We start from the raw sequence: 24,675 nt of genomic DNA, 5'->3' as shown, positions 1-24,675 counted from the left end.
TATGAACTTTAAAAGGCTCATACTTTATTTTATGATCTATGTTATAATGTAGTTTCCTCATCACAAACAGATCTGGACTGTGTTTTGTTTCATTCACATGTTTAACACACAAACAGGCTGTGGTCATCTCTCTAACGCAAAATACAAGTGATCCACTGTGTTTTTAAACTCCATACATCTTTACTAGAATCACAGCATTTGGAGCTTTGGAGATGTAAACAGATTAATAATAAAGAGTTATTTAAACATGTGTGAATGAAACAAAACACAACTCCAGGTCTGTTTGTGAGGAGGGAACAACATTAATGTGAAGAGAACATTTATGGGTCGTTCTTTGAACCTTAAAGTGAAATAATTATCGCTATGTTTACAGTGGAAGCAAGTGGAATTACAATGATTTAGTTTTCCAACAAAATGCTGCAGTTAAATAAATAATAATAATATTTGGACCTGCTCCTCCACAGAAACTCCTCCTCTCCCATCTTTGTTGCTGCTGCTGTTTTAGCCCCGCCCTCTACTCCTGTTTTGGCCCCGCCCTCTTCTCCTGTCAGGAGCTAGCGACTACAGCTAAACAAACCTGCCCCAAACTCCTCTCCAGACGCTTTCAAACCCCCTCTCCCCGTTTTTATCCAAAGATCCAGCCCCGCGGACCAGCCCGTGTCCTCTCCCCGACGAAGATGGTCGTTCTGACGGATAACCATGAAGATGAGGACTATATGTGAGTCAATGTTTACGGATCCAAAATATTAGCATTTCAGTTAGCCGCAGGGAGCTAGCTCTGGTTTAAAGCGACTTAAAGCGACATGAATGCAACGATCGTCAGCAAGAATTCACCACAAATCATTGTTTTAACGCTACAGGGTGTGTCCGTTTACTGAGTTGTAAATTGGAACAGTGTTTTGGAGAAGTGGTCCCAGTAAAGACTTGACAGGACTCATAAGGATAAGGATAAGGACCAGGCTGCAGATGACTGGAGGACACAGGGCTGGACCATTTGACCATTCCGACTTAATTTGTGATTTATAGTTTTGTTTTAAGTTGGAATCTGCATGGAAAGTGCATCCTGCCATGAGCTTTAATATTTGATTAGTCTGAAGTGAACTGCTAAACTAAATACAAGAATCCCTCACAGTATCAGCTGATGTTTTACATTGGATATTTTGTTTGTAAAAGACTTAAATAATGACTATCTTTGGGATTTGCTAAATGCGAACATTGACATAGCGTTTTCTATTGCAGATATCAGATGACATCACATTATTCTATAGGCCAATATTATTCATTACAGATGGGGGGCAAGTTAAATTAATGTTGTTAAAACCCAGACTTAATAATAAATAATGTTAGACTCATATTAGACCAGCTGGACTATAATGAATATACAGGAGGGGACAGTTTTGTTTTATTGTAGATTTCTGTAAGGCATTTCACACGGTCAATCACCAATTTATGAAAAAAACTCTGGAAACATTTGGCTTTGGAAAGTGTTTTATTGCTGCAGTTCAAACACTATACAAAGACTGTAATAGCTCTGTCCAACTGTTATATGGAACATCCCCCAGGACCGATATTGAACCAGGAATAAAGCAAGGCTTTCCTGTCAGTCCTTATCTGTTTTTACTTATTTACTTATGATGGCTACTCATATCAAAAGGTCTGAATTTTGGGGGATCTCGACCTTTGACAGAGAATTTAAAATCTCACAGTCGACAGACGATACAGCTGTATCAGAGATTTCTCAGAAGTTCCCGGGTTATGTGTAAATTGAGGTAAATCTGTCTTGTTGCCACTTAAAAACTGTGATAGTTCTGAAATCTGTGGTGTCCCTGTAAAAAGAACCTTGACTTACCTTGAGGTTACCGTCAGTCATAATCAAACAAACTGCTGCAATGTCTACTTCATCCCTATAATTAATCAAGTTAAAACAAGGTTCAATATGTGGCTGGTGTGAGATTTGTCGATATGGCAGAATTCTTTTGGCAGAGGGTGAGGGAATCTCAAGGTCGATTTCTCTAGCCCTGAATATGCCCAGGAATATATGTAAGAAATTAGATAAATTACTCTTCTCTAAGGCCTAAAAGGGATATAGAGGTTTGGAAGCACTGAGTTTTGTTGTAATACAGTGAGTTGTGGGGTACAGTCAGTAATAGACACAAACATGTTCAACATTTGTGGATTTACCTTTGGGATATTTCATGGTAATGTACAATGTAATCAATAGGAAAACCCACCTATTTCCCCCCATCTCAGAGTATGATATCATCACATTTTAGAACTTGAAAACTGCCATTTGGAGTGCGATATATTCTGCAACCCTAGTAGGACAGCGCTCAGGCTTGGGCTAAAAATGACACCAGCTGATATACACACACATAAGAGGAGCGTATCCCACTGACCTACTTTTGTATCTGCTGTTGCTGTTGTGTGGCTCTGAGGCTGCAGTCACGTTTCATAGAAAATGGAAGGAGCTTTATGAAAATTTCATAAGGGACAATGAAGCATGGCAGATGTGCGATCAGTGGTAGAGATTGACTATTATGAGTTTTATTTTTATGGCTAGTGCTGATGTGCATTTCTAACCTTGATTACTACAGAGCGCTGCACTACATTTAATTACAATAGCAAGCAAAAAGCTACAGTAGTAACGTCGTACTATTGCGATGATTTTAAGATCCCTGCAGCCATGTTTCACTGTAAACCTGTTCTGTGTGTGTGTGTCTCTCAGTGTGTGTTCTAAAGGGCAGCTGTAGGTCTTTCACTATAACACACTGTAAAGTATGTTATATTCACGATAAAAAATGATATTGAATGCCATTGTCCCAGACACAGAATCAGATACTAATTAATACTAACATATGTCCCATTTATCTTGAGCTGCATCAGATCAAGTAGAAGAGCACATAGACTAGTATATGCCCATGGACCTATATGGAACCTACTGGAACACTGAGGGATATAACCACTATAGATATAAGGTCACGAGCAGATACGGAAGAAAGTACTATGGTTTAATATTGAAAACCACATTCTATTGTCTAAATAAAGGGTGTTTTTTATTATCGTCATGGTATCAGAATCAGGATTGTTTATCAAGTCTTTTCCACAGTACTGAAAAATCCAGTATGAACACACTTGCTGCATTCACTGTATTGTGCATTATGTATTGTGTTGTTTCAGCCTGGTGCCTGAGGAGCGTAAGTGCGTCTCCCTGCCCTGCTCTCCAGCCAAACGTGTGTCTCCCAAAAAGAAACAGTTCTACATCAGCCAAGCCACCCGCAACTCAGACCTCATCCAACGCGCCAAGGGCAAGAAGAGCCAGCGGCGGCAGGAGAACAGTGAGCTGGGCGGGGGTTGGGCAGGGTCGGGCCTGGTGCAGTGGTTCAAGTCTAACCTGGTTCTTGTGGTTCTTGTGCTGCTTGTTTCAGCACGCTTCCTGGCTAACCTCCTGGAGAAAGAGGAGTGCTGTTTGGATGATCTGGAGCTGGGCAGTCATCCAGCCATCCCCACCATCTTCACCAAGGCCTGCATCAATGGGAACTATGCGGAGGTCAGGCAGCGGGGGCGCACACGAGCTGGGGTCACTGCTGTGTGTGTGTGATTACTGGGGCTGTGACAGTGCACTTTGCAGTAATTAGGTTTTTGTGTTTGGTTTTATGCAGATCAATACTAAAGCTTCTATCCACTGTAGATACTAATGTTACCACTTACTCTACTGATGCTTTGCAGCTGATGTCATCAGCATTCTGTGATGGTAACTGTAAGCACTGCTCTGTCTCTAGACTCTAGACTTTAATCTGAACTGATTTAGATGGAACAATAACGTATGATATGATCTGATTTTGTGCTGTTAAACCATAGAACTATAATAAAATCCATGTGTTAAAAAAAGTCCCTCTCAAATAACATTACAGTCACGGGCTACAGGACCATGCACGCTTGTTTTGATCACAGGCTCCTACAGATGTGCTGTTTAAATCCATTTTGTATTTTTTCTTGAATTTAAAGACTTAAAATGGTTTGGTCGTGTGCATTGTCGTATCATGGTAACTGATTAACCTTGTGCAGTAAACCCCCGGTATGATGTCACTGCAAAGTATCAACAGACCAATAATATTTAATACAGATGAGGGCAGCTAATGTTGTTGAAATGCTGATTTGTTATACAGAGGGTTCTTGGGTTTAGTCACTTATAAACTGTTAGACTTTTCATGGCAAATACATAAGTACATTATAATGAAAATGAGTATGATGTCATCACATTCTAGAATCTGAAAAGCACCAGCAGGTTTTAGCTCTCTAAAGTCACTAAAGATGAGATGCACTTTAACATTACACATTAGTGCACTTTATTGCCACTTTGCTACTATGACCTAAAGTGTGCTGGCTCACTAGCACCAAGTCTCCACCTTCAGCTACTCTGTTTTTCACCCAGTTTAAACTGCATCACTCTTTAATTGAGCCAGCAGGTCCTTGCACATTCAGCTGGTGTTATTTGCTTGTACTAATCTGGACAGTGTGACCTTTATATGTTTAATTCAAATATTTATTTATTTATTTATTTATGTCAGGCTATAGAAAATGACAAATGTGTTCAAAAGTTCTATCAGTTTAAAATGTTGATTTAAATAATGATAATCCTGTATTACACAAACAGGGTTCTTGTGGACTTTTAGCCTTGTTACTTCATCAAAAACATATAATACCTGGAGATGTGTTTTGCTACTGAATTATATCTATAATGAGTCATAATTCAACCTTCGGCAGCTTTTTTCATTCATCACTAGAAGAAAGAATAAATTCCCACAATAAATACAGACCATCTCTAAAAATATTTAGTACAGTTATTTCACTTTTTTCTTTACTAAATACCTATAATTAATATAAAATACCTACATACATGCCTGCATAGAGTCAGAGTGAGTGAGGTTGTGAGGCTGTCTCCTGAGGTGGGTCTTCTGTTCCTCTGTGTGCAGCGCTGGAGCGACTTCATGAAGTGTTCTGGAGAGGAGCAGGAGCAGTTGCTGGAGCTTCTGGAGCAAGAGCAGGCCCAGAGGAGAGGAGGAAGACTGCTCCGGGACCACAGGAACGGTGAGCTTTGCTGTGCCCTCTGCTGTGAGTGAGCACTTCTGTCCCCTCTGTGCTGTGAGTGAGCTCTGCTGCCCCCTCTTTGGTGTAAGTGAGATCTGATGGTGTTTCTGACCCCACAGTGAACCCTCATGACTGCTTTCAGAGGATTGACCGCAGGCTCCGAATCACACTCAGGAAGAGGCAGGTCCCTATTGTAAGTCTCACTTCTGTGTCCACGTCACACCTCGAAACTGGTTGTTCACTAGATGTTTACCAGAAGAACCACGTCTCACTGAGTGTGTTAGCCGTTAGCTCAGCTGCTGCTTTTACATGTTAATTATGATCTAAAACACCAAAAGGTTTACACACTCACCTATGACTTTAAGCTTATCGCCAGACAATCTGGAACACTGGCAGGAGACTCAGTGCTGCGCTGCGCTGCATCCGGCGTAAATGGGTTAAACAAGGCTCTGACCTGAATGTGATTAAGTATCACACTGAGTATTATTACCAGACTGGACTTTTTAAAATGGAATTATAAAAAACCTTGACCAAACCACAAACTTGACCAATCTGTGTCCCCAGATGTAAGGTAGTCATGGTCAAATATAACAACTGTTAAACAAATGGATTGTTCATTGCAAAAAATGGACATTGTTGTTTGGGTTGTCAAGGTGATTATCCAATCAGAAATCAGAAGAGTCTCTCATTTATGTTGCCAGTTTCAACACTAAAATCCAGTTGGTTTAACCCTAAAATGCCTCTCTGATATGAACAGTCTCTCCCTAAACTCCAGCACCTGCACCAGTCATGAGTCAGTGCTAGTGCAGCCTCTGCAGCTCAGGGAGGGAATTCTGGAGGTTCTGAGCTTCACATGAACCATGGTCTGTCCAAAAACTGAGAATGAGGAAAACCTGGACATGTCTCTTTCTACAGGTGAAGCCTCTAGAGACACAGGATCAGTTGTGATTGTAGTAACATTTTTAAAAGTGTCAGAACTCAGGATACACACAGTTCTTGAGACTAAAGAGTGTTAAATGTCATGTAATTCAAAATAAGGTGCCATATGATTTTACTTTCACATCATCATTGTGACACTTTTGCCTTGTGTGTGTTTCAGGGAACAGTGGAGGTGCTGGAGGATAGTTTGCTGAACTTCTTCAACGCTCAGCCAACCTCAATCTATACCACCAGCCTCTCCAGCAGGTACACCCCACCCTCCATATACTGATTACACCAGCAGCAGGTAGACCTTGTAAAGTTTTATGTTGTCAGTGACATCCTCTCACTGTCCACTGCTTATTTTGAAGTATTTATTAATTTTCATACAACTAGAAAAGCCCCAGAGACACAACAGGAAATAGAGAGCCTAACAGTTGCTGTGGTTACTTACACACTCTAAATCTCATTATCATCAGATTCTTTTAAGCTTTAAGACTGTTAAAATGGCATGTAAACCACAAAACAATCCCCATTTTTGTCTGATCATGGTCCCTCTGATCCCATTGGTCCAAATGGGATAATATTTGTGACTGTGCATGTGACCATATTCTGTGAGTGAGCCGGGAGCCGTTGTGCACACAGCCAGCTGTAGTGTTCCTTCCTGAATCGTTTTTACTTCTCCAAATAATGATACACCACAGTCATATTAGACTGGCACATGAGTGCTCAAATAAAAACTTTATTTCAGATTAGATTATGTTAATGTTAGTGGGAAAGTGCACAGTAATGTAGTGGAAGTGTAGCAAGGCTGGCGCCATCCTAGTGCCTCTGCTTAGTTTCATTTCTCTCCAGTGACTAGGTCAGGAATCAGAATTCAGTAGACTGTTTACAAGAACCCCAGAAGTTGTAGACCGAGCACCGGCCAATCAGCTCTGAGCTGTGAAGTCATGACGTCAAACTCATGACACTTATCTGTGTTCCTTTTGTGGAACAGCACAACAGTAAACAAAGTGTCGAGATGGATGTAGACAAAGACAGACATTCTGTGTTGGCGACGATTCACCAGATCAGAAAGACCGTGATAAAATTCAGGAAGGAAATCCTGTAGGAAGAAGGGGAATTCTTCCTACGGGATTTGGTGCATTACATACGTCATGACCAAATAGCAGCGATTGGTTAAATAAAAAAAGCACCCACCTACCATCGAGTGAATGAATCCTAATGCTGCGAGGTCACACGGTTTCCACCAAGTGAAACCAGTTGATGCATCAGGGGAGTGGAAGTGCTGAATAAGAACCAATGTTCTAATGTGTGCGTGTGCATATGTGCGTGTGTGTGTATGTATGTGTGTGTATGTGTGTGTGTGCGCGTGTGTGTGCTGAATAAGAGCCAATGTTCTAAAGTGTATTTTATCTCTGTGTGTAGTTTTGAGCGTCTGCTGCTCCACGCTGTGTGCCAGTACATGGACCTGGTCTCTCTCAGTAAGTCCCTCCACACATGCGCACACACACACACACACACACACCAGCAATGGAACACATCAGACATGTTTTTTTTTTCATCTCTTCTCTTTTTGCAAATGTGTGATGTTATAAAGTAACTGATTAAAACAACTTTTCTTTAAAATAAAGTAAAAAAATAATATTTCAGAATATTGTCATCAAACTTAAATCCCCTATGGCAAATCAGTGAAAATCCTTTCACTTGTAATGGTCTTTACAGGCTGTTGTACTATTGTTATACTGAGAGACTATTGTAGCCACAGTGGCCCTGGGGCAAGCCGACTGAAGCAAAGCAACACTCACGCACACACAACATTCATACTAGGCAAGGAAAGTGAAATGTCACAATGACAGAACTTGGTGTGAGCCTCTGTCATCCATCTTTACACAAATGTTGTTGTCTTTTTTATCATTCATAAGTCTCACATTTTAGAGTAGTCCTGCATATTTAGCCCATCTCCCGCTTGTGGTCAGTGGTATTACAGCTCCTCCATGTTTTAAAGTCATGTGTTCACCAGACTCATTTCAGTCACCTTCACAATCTCATCGTTTATTGTGTTAGCTTTTTGTCAGCCCACCAACAGAGGGCAAACTTACATAACCTGTAATCCTGTAGTAGAAGTTTAAGAGATTCAGAAATGCTGACAAACAGATAATGTAGCACTTTTTTCAACAAACAACCTCATTACAGCACAGTCACTTGTAACATGTGATGTGTGTTTAACCTTTTCAGGCACAGACTCCAACGGCTCACGTCAGACTGAAGTGGTGAACAAACAGAGCCAGTTCCTCCCCCCGTCACTGCTGCTGTCGGCCTACCTGGAGAGGATGAGCAGAGACCAGCCCCTGACCCCCCTGTGACCCTCCCCTCCCTCCCCTCCCTACTGCAGTCTGGATCTAGGGCACAGAATTACAGCACATTTAAAAAAATTATTCTGTCATGGGCTGTAGTTGACCGTCACATAGATTTCTCTCAAATGTTAAAGGTATAGTATGTGACTTTTTTAATGGGGGATGCTTCATAGAGATGTTATGTTGTAAGGTTCCACAGTATGGCATTATTATATCTATCTAGAGGTGGACCAAAATGCATATTTTATCTCTATTGAGACGAGCAGGTGGAGGACCCCCTCATCCCCATCCACACACATGTACACACACACACACACACCTGAAAGGTTACATAATGTACCTTTAGGCTCCTGGATCTTCTGAAAATGTGCACTGTAAATTTGTAAATTTGAATCTGCAAACATACATTTCAAATGCAATTGCAATAGAAAACACAAAAAACACTATCTGATTTGAATTGAAATCCAAATTTAAGTGATTGAACAAATCTCCTGTGTGAATGCGTGGGATTCATGTGGTAGATTCTTGTATCAGCAGTGTTGCTCAGCCCTGCTGCTCTGCGCTGGGGTTCTGTCATGATCAGCACCTGCAGTGTGTGAGTAAATGGACGTGCACATTAGATGAGTGAGTCAGGGAGGAGGAGTGGAGTTTAAAGCAGCAGTGTTCCGCAGTGTTGCTTTAACTCATCCACAGTCTGTTTACAAGCACAGCTCACAGCCATAAACAAGGTCAGATTATATAAGAAATGTCTATCGGAGTCCTTTTAAAGATGCTAAAACACAATATGACACGTTCATATTACAGCGAGCGACTGTATAAAGAGTTCAACGTTACATTGTATGACATGTACAGTGAGTCAGGCGCTTCAGATTCTGCCTTCAGATCTCTACAAAGGTAAATACTTTATGTCATAGTGAAAACTATACTAAAATATATTTATTTAGAATGGTTTTTCAGGTGAGCTGTCCCACACGTGTGCTGGCCTGATCAGTCTCACCGCTTTGTCATTGTACAAAGTCAGTCTTGTATTGCTCCGTAGAGGTTAAAGTGGAACTAAACACTAAGTCCACAGTTTTTGTTATAAACTGTGTAAATGGTGTTTGATAGTAACAGACCCTGCCCTTCCTCCCCCCTCACTCTCCCCTTTAGTCCTCCAGGCCCCGCCCCTCCTCCCTTTAGTCCTCTAGGCCACACCCCTCCTCCCTTTAGTCCTCCAGACCCTGCCCCTCCTCCCTTTAGTCCTCCAGGCCACACCCCTCCTCCCTTTAGTCCTGCAGGTTTAGCAGCTCTATTTGAAAGGAGCTTGTGGGTGTTTACTGCCACTTTAATCATTCCACGAGGTTATCTTGTGTAGAGAGCTTTATTTGTGATTCAGAATAATAACAGAAAAAAGATTGGAGATTCTTTAATGGAACTGACATGAAAAGCCTGAAAAGAACCTTTGACTTACTTGACATTCTCTCTTGTTTTAGCCTGCCCACCTCAAGGTTTTGAAAGTTGTATTCAGTCATATAAATGTTATCTGCCATAGAGGAAACGAAGAATTGTGTTGATTAAAAAATATTTCGATTTTGAAAACGAATGTCTCCGCTACAGAACCGCCTGACACTGACACGATAACGCTGTATGAAACGGTGGGCATGGCAACCGCTCCACATTATTTTTATTACTGTACTCGCTTCATTTGATTTACTCTTAGTTTCTCTGTCCCACCTTCAAATAGCATTCAAACCGCGCACTACCAGACTGACGGAGAAAGCAGACCAGGCAACACAGCTGTGGACAGACTTACAATAATCTGTTGTATTTCATGTAGATTTTTAATGCATTTTAGTATTAACTTTGTATTTGCATTTGTACTTTTACTTAGTCTGAGTCTGTCACCCCTTTTAATACTTGTACTTCAAAGATTAAGGAGGAAAAAGTTCATATTTAAACTCACTTCAAAATCAGTAAAACTTAAATTGTTTCATATCAACAGTTGTAGAAATGATAAAGCAGTACTGCATTTTTAAAGTAGTAGTAGTAGTAGTTGTAGTAGTAGGCAAGAGCACATCCACATAGGTGAGTGTTAGTAACAAGGAGAGCCCCTCGATAACCGACCTGTCCATAAAAGCCAATTGTAAATATGACTGCGTTTTATACTTGTACTGCTTTATACCAATGAAAGCACTTGAATTCTAATATCGAATGTGAACTTACACGATTTTTACGATCATGAGATGATTTTGAAGGTGCTATTGGTGACAAACTGTATCACTGCCTCACAGGAGTCACAGGAACTACAGTGACGAAAGAGTCATGGAACTACTCTGATAGGAAAAGGGACACACGCCGAGCGATTGTATTCAAAGGCCTGTGGAAGGGCCTCTGGTTTAATTTCATGTACAGTCCGACATTTACTGCCAACTTTATCTGTGTACTGTGTTAAATACAAAGCCATAATCTGACGGTTGGTACTTGTGTTTGAAATGGTCTGATTTTAAAGGAGCAGTGTAGAAAACCACTGGGTCTGAAATTAAGTAACCATTTGTAAGATTGAATATTTTTATATTCCATAAAAAATAATTTGTCTGTCCCCAGATATCAGGTAAACGCCAAATCAGATAATTTTTATTGATTTATTCTGAAAGAGAGAGTATTATGTAAAATGATGTAACCTAACCATGTTTAAGTAATTTAGCAATCTCTCCTGAGTCCTATTCAAACCCTCCTTGCAGTTAGCTCTAAGATTTCGTGCAAGAAAGGCTCAAAGGCTGTTTTAAAAAAATACAGTTTTGGCTCACCCGAAACATGTGGATGAAAGGCCAAAACAAATAAAAACACCACCTAAGTTTTGGGCGATTATAGCATTTTCAAAACAGTAAAGGGGACATGGTGACCTAAAAATGTGATGTTTTTACCCACAGAAGTCAAACAATCACTCTTTAGAATAAGAAGAAATGTATTATGCTAACTGCTTCAAACCCCCACCCCCTTTTGGCAATACACCTGCAGAACAGTTGAATAAAGATCCACACTGCTCCTTTAAACATCTGTGTAGTAAAACGATTTAAGCACAATCTGTCCTCACATAGACTTTGAGTAAGAGGCTCTTAAAGGGCCGCTGTACATATTTGACTGGAACAGAGCACTTGCCTTATCTGCGCTCTTCTGCTTGTGTCTCTATCTGTGGACTTTTCTCCTCTTTGCGTTTGTAGATTCATATGTTCTTTATTTGTACCAAAGGATTGTGTTATGTCATCTCTCAGGTCCGCACGGTTGTATTTAGTTGAATCATCTCTGACCAGTGCCAATGTCCGCTGGCCTGTGCAGTCCGAGCTTTACTCCAAACATGGATGCATCCTCACAGCATGTTGTGTATATAAGACTGGTGTGGCTTATTTATAATGATGGACCTCTGCAGCCATTAAAGCTTTTTAAGAGCACGTGTGTATGTGCTGGTGTGTTTTACTGTCTGTCACTGATCTACGTGCTAATGAACAACAACCATTTCAAAACAAAAAAAAGATGATATACTAGTGCATGTCTTATTTTTATATTGTGTTATATAACACTTTTAGGTACTCAACAGTAGGAGAAAGAAGTTCTAACACTTAAATACTCTAAAGGTACAAACAAGAAGCTGACAGTCATGATTAGTGTCACTTCACCATCAAGAACAATGTAGGGTGTTGTCTGTAGGTGAGATCACTCTTTCTCATACATTAAATCTGTTCATAATAAAAGCTCAGATTCAAGCAGGGCCCAAAGAACACTGAAGTAACATTAAGTTCACCATAAAAACATAGGAACAAAAAGAACACTGAAGTTACATGAAGTTCACCATAAAAACATAGGAACAAAAAGAACACTGAAGTTACATGAAGTTATTAGTTAGTTACTATTAAAAAAAACCCACACAATTCACTGTTTAAAAACAAAGTTATTCTAAAATGTGGATCATGTGTTTGTATTGGTTTAACACAGGGGCCTCCAAACCTTTCTCATCCAAGAGTCCTGCAGATGAAAACAGATGAGAGGAGGGACGATCAAGGGCCTCAGTACAGTGAGTGAGGGCCAGACCTTTAGTCGTATATTTGATATTGACATAAAAATGTAGATGGCCTGAAGGCCAAGAAAAATCTGAAAATGTGTTTTTGGCCAAATGACAGAACAATAAACACGACTGTGTGTGCCCTGAGGGGGCAGCGACTGGGCACAAACACTTCAAATGTATTGGTGGCCAGAAAAGAGGGATGAACATTATTACATTAGTAGAACGCGGGTAAAATATGCGCGTTGTGTTGGCACTGACGCGCGTCTTGATGTGCAAAACTCATGTAAAATACGCGCGTTGTTCTAGAACATCATTGCGGCGTAAAACGCGCAGCATTTTGGTGAATCTGACAAACGGCATATTTTGCGGGCAAATTTATATCCCGCACACCGTCTTACTTGCAAATTGTGAGATTTATGAAGATAAACTGTACAATGTTTCGCCACTAGGCCTTCATCAGGCAAACAAAGACGGTGTGCGGGATTTTCCTCTATGTTCTTGGGCTGCTCCCTCTCCTCCAACGCACACGTCTCTAGTAACTGTTGTGCGAAGTTCTCGTTCTTTTACATCGTGGGCAAATAGTGCCAGTGGAGCCAGGCCGTAAAAACTGCAGCGTTTGGGGCCTGGTTCCACTGCACGCGTATTTACGCTTGCGTAGGTCGTATTTTGACCGACGCGCTGCAACGTTTGGACGCGTAAGTTTTAGAATGCATGAACAGTGAATGAGGGCGGCACGCGTGCAGTGGAGCCAGGCCCTATGGAGCAGCGCGTCATAGGCGCGTAGACGCTCTACGCGAGCGTAGGCGCGTGTCACCATCAAAATCCATAGAGAGCATGAATCTATTGTTGTATTTGTTCGTTTACCACCGTGCCATCGTACCAACATGCTCCTGGGGCAGATCTGTGTCGTATGAAAGAGTCCAGGTCCAGAAAAACTGTTAATAAGTGCTTTAAAATGTACTTTTGAAAGCCTCGTGTTTGCCGTGGTGAGTCTGTACGAAGGTAAATACAAGTGTGTTCAGCTGTTAGTTTCACTGTGGACCTGATACAAGCGGCTAAACGCGGCTAAAATTGAACTGCATGGAACTGTCCCATCTTCAATGTCCACTGTGTGCGCCCTCTAGTGGATGCATTATTTGATAGAAGAGAAAGGCCTGTGAAAATGATCTACCCCTACCCAAATTGATATAAACAAGTAAAATAATGGCGATTCTACAGTGGGAACATTATTTGATGGCTAAAGTGGCCTGTCGAAATGTGCTGCCTTTAGTCGGAACCTATTTGAGCATAATACAACTGTCCAAATGAACTACTTATGTATATGTGTATAAATGAGTTGAAATTTGTGTGATCACTGTGTGCAAACAGCGTCAAACTCACTGTCTCTAATCCAAAGAAATATGTAGTAAAACTAGGGAGGTCAGCTTTATTAGATCTATAAAACTGTAAACGGAAAGACTAGGGGTGTCAAATTATCGCGTTAATTGCGATTAATTAATTACAGTCATATTTAGCGCGTTATGTTTTTTAATCGCGTTAATCTCATTTTTAATCTCTAACTTTACTGTTTCTGTATGCGAGTTGCTTTATTATAAAACCTGTTTTTATGTGTTGTTGGGACAACAACACACACACACACAAAACACATTTATAATTTTTTATTTATTTCGGTAATTCCACTCATTGCCGGAAACCCACACAAAACGCGCGCAGTAAGAGCGATGTAAACGTCATGTTAACGTTTACGGCGTCAGTCACACAATGGACGAGGTCGAACAGCCAGTAGAACAGAGCAGTAGTGCACAGGTAAAAACACATTCGTGTCTTGGAAATTCTTCTCCCGACGTGAAATATAAAAGAAAATAACAAATATAATATCGCCTACAACTTAAATGTCACTGGTGAAAACAACCTGCATAGACTCATGATGTCTGCACTACTGTCCTATACACACACACACAAACACAAACACAAACACACACCTTCATCATTGTCATTAACCTGAGGCGCGGACCACGTTTCCTTCCGTAGACACTGCGTGGACACCGACGTGCTCCCGTGAGCCGCATGTCGATCGTGTTTTCTCGCGTACGCTGCGTAAACCGCGCTTCCTCCTGTGCGTCTCTAAACCAGAACTAACACCAAGACTAAAACCAGGACTAAACCAGAACTAAAACCAGAACTAAAACCAGAACTAAAACCAGGTCTAAACCAGGTCTAAACCAGGACTAAACCAGGACTAAACCAGAACTAAAACCAGGACTAAAACCAGGATTAATCCATTCCAGGACTAAAGTAGGACTAAAGCAGGTCTAAAGCAGGTCTAAACCAGGACTAAACCAGAACTAACACCAGGACTAAACCAGGACTAAATCAAGGACTAAAACCAGTGATTTCATATATAAAGCATTTCTCTATCAATAATATTTTTAATATGGTTAAGGAAAAACTGGACTTTTTATTGTCTTTAAGTAGACAAAAGTTATTATGTTCAGATTTCCTCGTCTTTACTTTACAGCAAACAGTTTCTAATTCATGGAGACTTGGGCTCAACAGCCAATTTGGAGAGACTTGTTAAACAATAAATGACTTTATAAAGTCACTTTTTTTGTTCTATATCAGTCTTTTGATCTGCCACAATAATGTAATAATGAATTTAAATGAAAATACCTCAAATTGAAGCTTTTCTCAGCAATTTTTAGGTGAGAATAAAATGAGATTAATTAGATTAATTAATTACAGATCATATTTAATTAATCTCTCAATTTTTTTAATCGCATGACAGCACTAGGAAAAACATAAGGTAGCTCATTTCGACAGGGCAGCCCATTTTGAGAGACAGAATATCAGCACCATTCTGTCCAGCCTGAAAACATCTAGAGACACATTCAGCACAGTCCAGTTTGTACAGATACAAAAAATATCATAAAAAATATAAATAGCATTATATTCCATACACCAATACAATTCTTTTAAAATAAATAGATCAGATAATAAAAATAAGGTTTCAGCATAAGAATAAATTAGAGAGAATCATTTTGTACTGACAAAAAGTAAAAATGTCTACATCAAAATTATTTAAACTAATTTAAATGACAGTCACTTTCAGCATCATTTGCTGTGTAACAGACGTACAGCTGTGATTAAAGTGCTCATGACCTGGAGTCCTACACAGAACTGCCCTATGACAAGACTCCTGAGGGAAACAAAGACAACAGATACCATAGACCTACATACAGAGCCCTCCACCAGCGACCTGACTAATGTTTCTCCAAAGTTCTGCAGCGCTGATTGATTGTTAGTGCACACCAGGACTAAACCAGGACTAAACCAGGACTAAACCAGGACTAAACCAGGACTAAACCAGGACTAAACCAGAACTAAACCAGAACTAAACCAGAACTAAACCAGGACTACACCAGAACTAAACCAGGACTAAACCAGGACTAAACCAGACTAACCAGACTAAAACCAGACTAAACCAGGACTAAACCAGGACTAACCAGACTAAACCAGAACTAAACAGGACTAAACCAGGACTAAACCAGAACTAAACCAGAACTAAACCAGAACTAAACCAGGACTAAACCAGGACTAAACCAGGACTAAACCAAGACTAAACCAGGACTACACCAGAACTAAACCAGAACTAAACCAGAACTAAACCAGAACTAAACCAGGACTACACCAGAACTAAACCAGGACTAAACCAGGACTAAACCAGGACTAAACCAGGACTAAACCAAGACTAAACCAGGAACCAGACTAAACCAGAACTAAACCAGAACTAAACCAGAACTAAACCAGGAAACCAGAACTAAACCAGAACTAAACCAGGATTAAACCAGGACTAAACCAGGACTAAACCAAGACTAAACCAGGACTACACCAGAACTAAACCAGAACTAAACCAGGACTAAACCAGGACTAAACCAGGACCAAACCAAGACTAAACCAGGACTACACCAGAACTAAACCAGAACTAAACAAGGACTAAACCAGGATTAAACCAGGACTAAACCAGACTAACCAGACTAAACCAGACTAAACCAGAACTAAACCAGGACTAAACCAGGACTAAACCAGACTAAACCAAGACTAAACCAGGACTACACCAGAACTAAACCAGAACTAAACCAGGACTAAACCAGAACTAAACCAGGACTACACCAGAACTAAACCAGAACTAAACCAGGATTAAACCAGGACTAAACCAGGACTAAACCAGAACTAAACCAGAACTAAACTAGGACTAAACCAGAACTAAACCAGGACTACACCAGAACTAAACCAGAACTAAACTAGGACTAAACCAGAACTAAACCAGGACTAATCCAAGACTACACCAGGACTAAACCATTGTAACATTTTCACTCATGTTAAAGGTCAAGGACACCAGTGTGAATGGAGGCCCCTGTATGTAAAGTTTACACCAACTACAATAAACAATGGGACATAAATAAATACATCTTTTAGAAAGACAGCAGAGCTAATGTGAGCGTCATGACGACACAGCAGAGTCACTTTTGACCATAAAGGCACATGAGCCAGTTTAGGAAGACACAAACCTGACGTCCCCGTGTATTCTACACATGAAGTCAGTCTGGTACTGCAGGGTTATGTCATGTGGAGGCAGGACTAATGTACTACCACCAACAAATACATGATGTCATGTTTCAGATGGAGGCCAGATGCCTATAGAACTTTAACAGATTCACAGGGTCCAGTGTCCAGTGATCCACAAATGTTTCTCCTCATTCTTTCTTTGGGATCAGTTCCACAAACCTCATATTAATCTCAGCTCAGCTACTCTTCGTGTCTTAAAAGTCCTTTCAGTTGGACAGCTGTACTAAATACATAATACCAGATACTAACTGATACATGGAACTCTTTGAACATAATCATGTAGAGAAGATTAAACTGGACCTTTGCTGAACACTTTTAGAATATTTGTGAGCAACATCAAAATGTTTTTACTTTGGCTGTAATACTCCACAGTAGGGCAGAAAACTCCTCTACCTCCATGGAGAAAGTTCCACAGTATTGTACTATACTGCACCACACTGGTTTGTCTGTTTAAAGGGCCACTATGTAACATTCTCCAGATAAGAGAATGAGACAGTTATAGTTATGCCAAAGCAACAACATTTCCATGGAAAGGAGCAGGAGGAGATCATCCTACAGCAAGCCCACTCACAGTAAGGACACGTTTTGTCATTCAAAATGAAAAACATGTTTTATTCTTTTGTCTTTAAAAAAATATATATATATCTTTAAATTATTATTGCAGTATTTAAATTAGCATGGGCCTTTTCCAAAGCATCCAAATGAAGTTTGATATTTTAATACTCAATAAATGAGAGCTCCACAGAGCGATACCAGACAGACTTCTTCTGTGTAGATTACAGTAGAAAAGTAGCACAGCCTTTGGTCTGTGTTGTCTATAGTGACGTGTCCTTAGACTTGGGGCCCACATTGAACAGTGCAGTGGGGTCTTTGGGGGACTGTTTTGTCCTGTGTTTCCTTCGGGTCTGACTGGTGCCTTCCTGCGCCCCCTGCTGGTCACTGGAGTCCCCCTCACTGCTGGACTCCTGGTGGGACAGAGGGACCAGGGCTGTCCCCCCACTCCGCTCCCCTCTGTCTGGGCTCTTGTTCTTGGCCTTGCCGGGGGACTTGGTGGGTTTCTGGGGGGTCTTGATGCGAGGAGGGGGCGTGACCAGGGGCTGTGGGTTTATAATGGGCAGACTCATGCGAGCGGAAGGGGCTTGGGAGGAGGTCACAGTGGGCAGGGCCTCAGGAGCTATACGAGGAGTCCCATTGGTCACGACTGTGGTGAGACAGTCCTCGTCTGTCTGATCTTTGGCGAAGTTGACAAAAACCTGTGATTAAAAAACAGATTTGTGTTTTGTTTTAAGTTAAAGGCATTGTACCTATTTTTACAGTTTTAAAGAAGACATTATGTATTCTTGTGTCTTCAGTTCCCTTTTAAACATACTTCTGGTCACCTTTGGATAGGTATTTCATATTTTCTACTTTCAAATAATGGCTTCATTTGGAAACTGTACTTTATAAATGTTACGTAGAAAGTAAACTAATGAAGTCCTTATCCCTCATGATTGTGAATTAAAACAAGGGTTAGGGAGCAGGAGGTGCACAGACTGAAAATAGCATTTATTTGGAATGGAAATGATTATAAATAGTTGATCATAAATACATGTATGGACTTTAAAAACACACAGATGCTCATCTTGGTTTCAGTTAGATTATTAAAAGTCCTATATTATGTAAAATGTGACTCCTGTGACCTTTAAGCCATGATATAATGTTGTTACCTCCTCAAAAACAGACCTGGGGGGGAGTTTTGTTTCATTCACACATGTCTGAGTAACCCTGGATTATCAGGCTGCCTGTTTCTCCAAAGCTCAGAAGCCTCCATGAAGTGGTAGCTTTAACGTTAAAGAGTCCATATTATGTTATTTTCCAATCTTATTATTCCAGTCATTAGTGTGATGATGTATCCTCAACACAAACAGACCTGGAGTTGTTCAATTTCATTCACACATGTTTGAAACACAAGTTCTTTTCTCAGACAGAAAATGGTCCACTGTGCTTTTAAACTCCATGCATCTTTTCTAAAATCATGTGGATAATTTCAGTCCTGGACTTGATAATCTCTACTGAACTAAAGGTAATAAAAGATGTGAACTTGAAAATTACTGCTTCATGACATCACAAGGTGGAATAGAGCATTTTGAACTTTGGAGATGCAGACAAACTAATAATGTACAGTTACTCAAACATGTGTGAATGAAACAAAGCACAACTCCAGGTCTGTTTTTGATAAAGTAACTACATTATATGATGTTGAACAGCTATTTTTAGCCTGAATTGAACTAATGCTATAGAATAAACTTAAGTTGGGGAGGGTTTGTGTGTTAAACATGTGGTTGGAATGAAGCACAACTCCAGGAATGTTTGTGACGAGGAAACATTAGAACATAGATCAGAAATGCAATACAGGCCTTTTAAAATAGGTTTGAAAAAAATAGAAAATCTAGGTATGTTTAACCATTAAAAGCTAAAACCTATTTGTGTGTTAAAGCTCTGACAGACAGACTCTCCATCTCTCCTGGTCGTGCCCGGGCTGCTCACCTGGTCCAGAGTGGTCTGAGACACAGAGAAGTCTTGGATGCCCAGCTCCTCGTAGTTGTTAGACAGTGTGTGGAAAAGCTGAGCCAGGCAGCAGGCGTGGGAGGGCATCTGGTACTGCAGCACATTCTGGTGGCGCTCCGTCAGCTGGATGTGGGGGAAGTGGCTCCTCATGTACGTGTCGACAGGGCACTGCTCCTGGGCAGGTTTACACTCAGCCAGGCGCAGGATGATGGTGTAGCCATCACCAAACCTGACACAACAAACACACAAGCTGAATCTGGAGGACTAAAGGGGAGAGGGAGGGGCACGATGTGGAGGACTAAAGGGGAGAGGGAGGAAGGGAGGAGGGGCAGGGACTGGAGGACTTAAGGGCTAGTACTAGTTACAAGTTACTTTTTTAGGCAATATTAGAGCATTTTCTACAAAGAAGTGTGAGTTTTAATGGATAGTTTAAAGCCAAATTAAGTTGTTTTAAACTAGAATCTGTGTATTTGTTGAGCTCTGATCAATCAGACTAGGCCTGCTTCAAAGTACTCTGCAGAGGGAGGGAGGAGCACAGACAGACAGAGGTGAGTCATGGATTGGGACTCTTTCTTACTTTTATGCTTTTAAATGTAGCTAATTCCAAGCTAGAATGACACAAAATCAAACATCTAATCAAATACATAAATGTGAGTATCTGTATGACTTTGCACCCATGCTCAGGACTACATTATGAAAAAAAGAAATGCAGCCTGATCAGTTACCTGAATAACCTTCACTTCTCTGCCTGGTGCATTACTCACAGAGCAGTACTTCGAGCGCAGTACTTTCAACACTGTACATTCAACGGAGTACTTACAGTGCAGTACTTTTAGAGCAGAGCTCTCACCTGTTCTTCAGATGCTGCACAGAGCCCAGACACTGGAAGCGGCCGTTGACCATGATGGCCATCCTGGAGCACAGGGCCTCACACTCCTCCATACTGAACACCCACAGCACATGGACAGATATCAACACAGCGGTATACACAAGGGAACTGAAGAGAAGAGCGCCCCCTACCTGTGAGAGGTCAGCACCACAGCTCGCCCCTCTCTGGTCACACTCAGGATGCAGTTCCACAAAAACCTCTTGGCCTTGGGGTCCATCCCTGTGGTAGGCTCATCCTGGTGAGGGGGAAATGAAGTCAGATACTAAAATTGTAATTATAGTGAAAGTTCAGACTTTGAGCCTCGTCAGATCAGTCCACACCTCTATCATCTCTACTCTACCTCCACATCTCCTCCTCAGTGGCATCATCTCCCCTCATTGCTCACTTCCATCAGTCTCTAAGCTCCTAATCTAGTCTCCACCACCAGGGTCTAGTCTCCACCCCCAGATTCTAGTCTCCACCAAGTCTCCACCACCAGATAGTCTCCACCCAGAGTCTCCCCACCACCAGTCCACCACCAGATTCTAGTCTCCACCACCAGATTCTAGTCTCCACCACCAGATTCTAGTCTCCACCACCAGATTCTAGTCTCCACCACCAGATTCTAGTCTCCACCACCAGATTCTAGTCTCCAACCACCAGGGTCTAGTCTCCACCACCAGATTCTAGTCTCCACCACCAGATTCTAGTCTCCACCACCAGATTCTAGTCTCCACCACCAGATTCTAGTCTCTCAACCACCAGGATCTAGTCTCCACCACCAGATTCTAGTCTCAACCACCAGGGTCTAGTCTCCACCACCAGATTCTAGTCTCCACCACCAGATCTCTAGTCTCTCCACCAGATTCTAGTCTCACCACCAGGATCTAGTCTCCACCACCAGATTCTAGTCTCACCACCAGGGTCTAGTCTCCACCACCAGATTCTAGTCTCCACCACCAGATTCTAGTCTCCACCACCAGATTCTAGTCTCAACCACCAGGGTCCAGTCTCCACCACCAGATTCTAGTCTCCACCACCAGATTCTAGTCTCCACCACCCAGTCTCCACCACCAGGATTCTAGTCTCCACCACCAGATTCTAGTCTCCACCACCAGGGTCCAGTCTCCACCACCAGGGTCTAGTCTCCACCACCAGATTCTAGTCTCCACCAGCAGATTCTAGTCTCAACCACCAGGGTTCTAGTCTCCACCACCAGATTCTAGTCTCCACCACCAGATTCTAGTCTCAACCACCAGGGTCTAGTCTCCACCACCAGATTCTAGTCTCCACCACCAGATTCTAGTCTCCACCACCAGATTCTAGTCTCAACCACCAGGGTCTAGTCTCCACCCCTAATGTCTAGGCTAAAATAAAAAATGTCCAGTGTTGGAAATTGTCAAATTGAGAGCACAGAGGTCAAGTGCAAGTTCTGTCCTCAGGCTGACAGTGTCAAATACTCTATCTTATACTCTATCTTCTCACCAGGAATATGACTGGAGGAGAACCGATGAGAGCGATGGCCGTGGACAGTTTCCTCTTGTTACCTCCGCTATAGCCCCCTGCCTCTCGCTCGGAGTACTGAAGCAGGCCCAGCTTCTTGATGCCCCACTCTGCCACCTGGAAGGACAGGAGCAGATACAGAAGCACAGACAGGAGCAGGGACACCAGCAGTAATCTTAGTGTCAGAGGGTCTGACAGCTGAATGACCCCACATGACTGTGTGATAGAGCAGTCTGTTCTTGCAGTGTGTCTGTGTAGAAGAGTGTGTGTGCTCACCTTGGGCACATGCTCCTCCTGTACCCCCCTGAGGCGAGCATACAGCTCGAGGTGCTCCCGGCCCGTCAGCAGGTCACTGATGGCATCAAACTGGGGACAGTAGCCCATCAGCTGGTGCACACGTTCCATCTCCCTCTGCACACTGAAACACACCGCAGAGAATTAGATGAGTAGACTAAGGCTACAAGACCATCACAAGATGCTTCTGAGGCCGGACCCAGGAAGTAGGTGAACCATGTAGCAAGTAAACTCCTGTCTGACAAAAGAATCTCTAATTCTAAACTTAAAAACTGAAGACAGAATGAACCTTCATCAAAGAAGACTCTTGCTATTTTTGTTACTTATTTAGAATTGTGGTACCATTTATATTTTGATCTTTGTCATTAAATTGTAATGTGTCCAAATAATTTCCCCTGTGGATCAATAAAGTCTAAGTACCTGTGCTGACTGAGGAAGGCCTCTCCAAAGGTGATGGGCGTGTCTCCGGTCAGCATCCTGAAAGTGGAGGTCTTTCCCGCTCCATTGACCCCCAGCAGGCCGAAGCACTGAGGAGCACAGTCTCAGCACGGACCACACAGTATGTAGTAACTGTAACTACTGTACACAAGTCTTACCTCACCACGAGGGATGCCCAAGCACAGGCGGTCCACAGCAGGCTTCCTACCTATTTTATACACCTGACAATAACAGGAAATCAGTTATGAAAGACAATCATTTAAATATGCAATCTAAAACAATGGAACAATTTAAAATGAAAGCTAGAAATTAGAAATAAAAAGCATGCCATAACTGAGACATATCACACTTTTGAAATTATTTTGAACACCTATACAAAGGAATTACATATTTTAAAATATTTTTGACTTGATTAGGTCCATCACCAGCTTGGCTCCATGGAGATGTTATTACTTTGTATACAGCTACATTTTATTTATTTATTTTATACATAATTTATTTTATTGCTCTTACTTGAAAAACATGCATATTCTGTCAACAGACTCGTTTCCCCAAAAATCTAGTAATTTAACCTGGCAGATAGATAAGTGTAATGCCATACAGGGGAACTTTCCTGCCATGTAGACAAGCAGGTGATGGACGCTCAATGAGATAAACACCTTTAAAAAGACGTGGTAAAATAATGAGAAACAGTTGTAGTAGAGAAACGAGCAGGCCCTCACTGAGCGTGTGCAGTGAGTACCTTGCTGAGATCCACCATGGTGAGGATGTCACTGTGAGCTTTGCCAGACTTCACCCTCTCTCTCTCCCTGGACACATCTTCATCCTCAGAGCCCAGAGGAGGAAGCTCCACCTCTGCCCACCACCACCACGGCCTGCACAACACAACCACAAGGACAACAACCACACAATAGTTTTGAGTGCTATGTTTATTTCTTTACTACTTGGTTGCACATGGGCAGCAGATACATAGAGGTAATTCCATATCTTTAACCTAGCGACCATAATGTTACCATCTATTTTCTTGTGTTGTGTATTGTGTTGGGTAGAGGGTTTCTGTTTTACAACTCAGCTCTACTTCCTGTATTTATGTACTTTTCTTCTCAACTTCAAAATGAAAATCACAGGCTAAGTATGTTTAAAAGTCCTGTGTTACACAAAATGGACTCTTGTGAGCTTTAAGCCATGTTGGTCTGATGTTACCTCATCAGACATATAAAAAGAGTTGTGTTTGGTGGCGTGCGGTTCAATCAACACGGCATTAGCCACAGCCTTGAAGTTGTGTTGTTTTTCTGTTGCTGGACACCCTTTCACCATCTCGGTCAGAGAAACGGCTTTTTGGCTTTTTTTGCTGGAGGACTGAAGGTACTGTTTTCAAGATATTTAACTAAGCCTTGTGTTTGTGATGGTAGAAGCCTGACACAGAAAATAGCGTAATATGGGTCCTTCAAGTGTTAAAGTGCACTGGAGCTGACCTGAAGCGGAGGAAGAACTTGTACTGCAGTAGGATGGTGAAGGTGAAGAAGAGGACTCCCTGAGCAGCCATGGCAAAGAGGTTCTTCCCCACAAAGTCCCACTCCAAAGGGTCCAGGTGCGGCTTGGCTCCTGGAACACACAAGCAAATCAACTTTTACACAGAATAAGACCTCATGGACACAGTTGTACATTCTCATTATATTGACCAAAAATGGCTGCCTTTATGATTTGTTCTGTTCAATCAATTACTCTTGAGCCCTTCTTGAAACCATATGTTCTGTAGTGTTTAAGCTGATTTGAACACACAGCCTTAAAGCAGCAGAGGCGTACCCAGTCTGTGGAAAGCGTCAGCCATAGCCTGGTTCTTGGCCATGTCAATGAGTCCTCGGCCCAAGCAGAAGTGAGGGAACACCAGGAAGACCTTCTTCAGGATACGGTTCACTTCATTCAGATGCTGCATGTTGCAAAGAAAAAGATTAAATATTTTCATATTTTATATTCAAATCACCCTTTGCTTTGTT

General features: G+C 41.7%; 2 protein-coding genes across 3 annotated transcripts in view; one reads left to right on the top strand and one right to left on the bottom strand.

The window, feature by feature from the left end:
* Nucleotides 1-542: 542 nt before the first annotated feature.
* On the top strand, nucleotides 543-20,573 carry r3hdm4 (R3H domain containing 4). Of its 2 annotated transcripts, XR_008633564.1 has the most exons (9): nucleotides 543-718; nucleotides 3,178-3,335; nucleotides 3,426-3,547; nucleotides 4,974-5,088; nucleotides 5,208-5,281; nucleotides 6,188-6,273; nucleotides 7,435-7,490; nucleotides 8,245-8,497; nucleotides 20,437-20,573. XR_008633564.1 is itself a non-coding variant. In XM_020927759.2 (8 exons), exons 1-8 carry the CDS (start codon nucleotides 678-680, stop codon nucleotides 8,370-8,372), a joined length of 780 nt encoding a protein of 259 aa, XP_020783418.1. In that variant the 5' UTR covers nucleotides 543-677; the 3' UTR covers nucleotides 8,373-11,791. The 2 variants fall into 2 exon arrangements, 1 of the variants encoding a protein (XP_020783418.1); XM_020927759.2 differs by lacking the exon at nucleotides 20,437-20,573 and having other exon boundaries at nucleotides 8,245-11,791.
* abca7 (ATP-binding cassette, sub-family A (ABC1), member 7) overlaps nucleotides 16,494-24,675 on the bottom strand; it is a 45,873-nt gene continuing 37,691 nt past the window's right edge. The window contains 11 exon segments of the mRNA XM_055165024.1: nucleotides 16,494-18,281; nucleotides 19,555-19,804; nucleotides 20,426-20,518; nucleotides 20,596-20,699; nucleotides 21,929-22,063; nucleotides 22,223-22,364; nucleotides 22,661-22,767; nucleotides 22,837-22,899; nucleotides 23,421-23,553; nucleotides 24,154-24,283; nucleotides 24,485-24,608. Of these exon segments, the coding sequence (XP_055020999.1) occupies nucleotides 17,844-18,281; nucleotides 19,555-19,804; nucleotides 20,426-20,518; nucleotides 20,596-20,699; nucleotides 21,929-22,063; nucleotides 22,223-22,364; nucleotides 22,661-22,767; nucleotides 22,837-22,899; nucleotides 23,421-23,553; nucleotides 24,154-24,283; nucleotides 24,485-24,608 (1,719 nt within the window). The 3' untranslated portion in view covers nucleotides 16,494-17,843.

This window comes from Boleophthalmus pectinirostris, unplaced genomic scaffold (assembly GCF_026225935.1).
Source record: "Boleophthalmus pectinirostris isolate CB_2022bp ecotype Guang Dong unplaced genomic scaffold, ASM2622593v1 HiC_scaffold_7, whole genome shotgun sequence".
Classification (NCBI taxonomy): domain Eukaryota; kingdom Metazoa; phylum Chordata; class Actinopteri; order Gobiiformes; family Gobiidae; genus Boleophthalmus; species Boleophthalmus pectinirostris.
Note: the sequence above shows the minus strand (reverse complement) of the source record. Positions and strands in the feature narration are given on the sequence as shown.

Excerpts from the sequence above, each read along its gene's own strand:
- r3hdm4 (XM_020927759.2), top strand. The coding sequence starts at position 678 with ATGGTCGTTCTGACGGATAACCATGAAGATGAGGACTATAT. Across the intron at positions 5,282-6,187 it reads GGAAGAGGCAGGTCCCTATT|GGAACAGTGGAGGTGCTGGA; the intron begins GTAAGTCTCACT and ends TGTGTGTTTCAG. Across the intron at positions 7,491-8,244 it reads CATGGACCTGGTCTCTCTCA|GCACAGACTCCAACGGCTCA; the intron begins GTAAGTCCCTCC and ends TAACCTTTTCAG.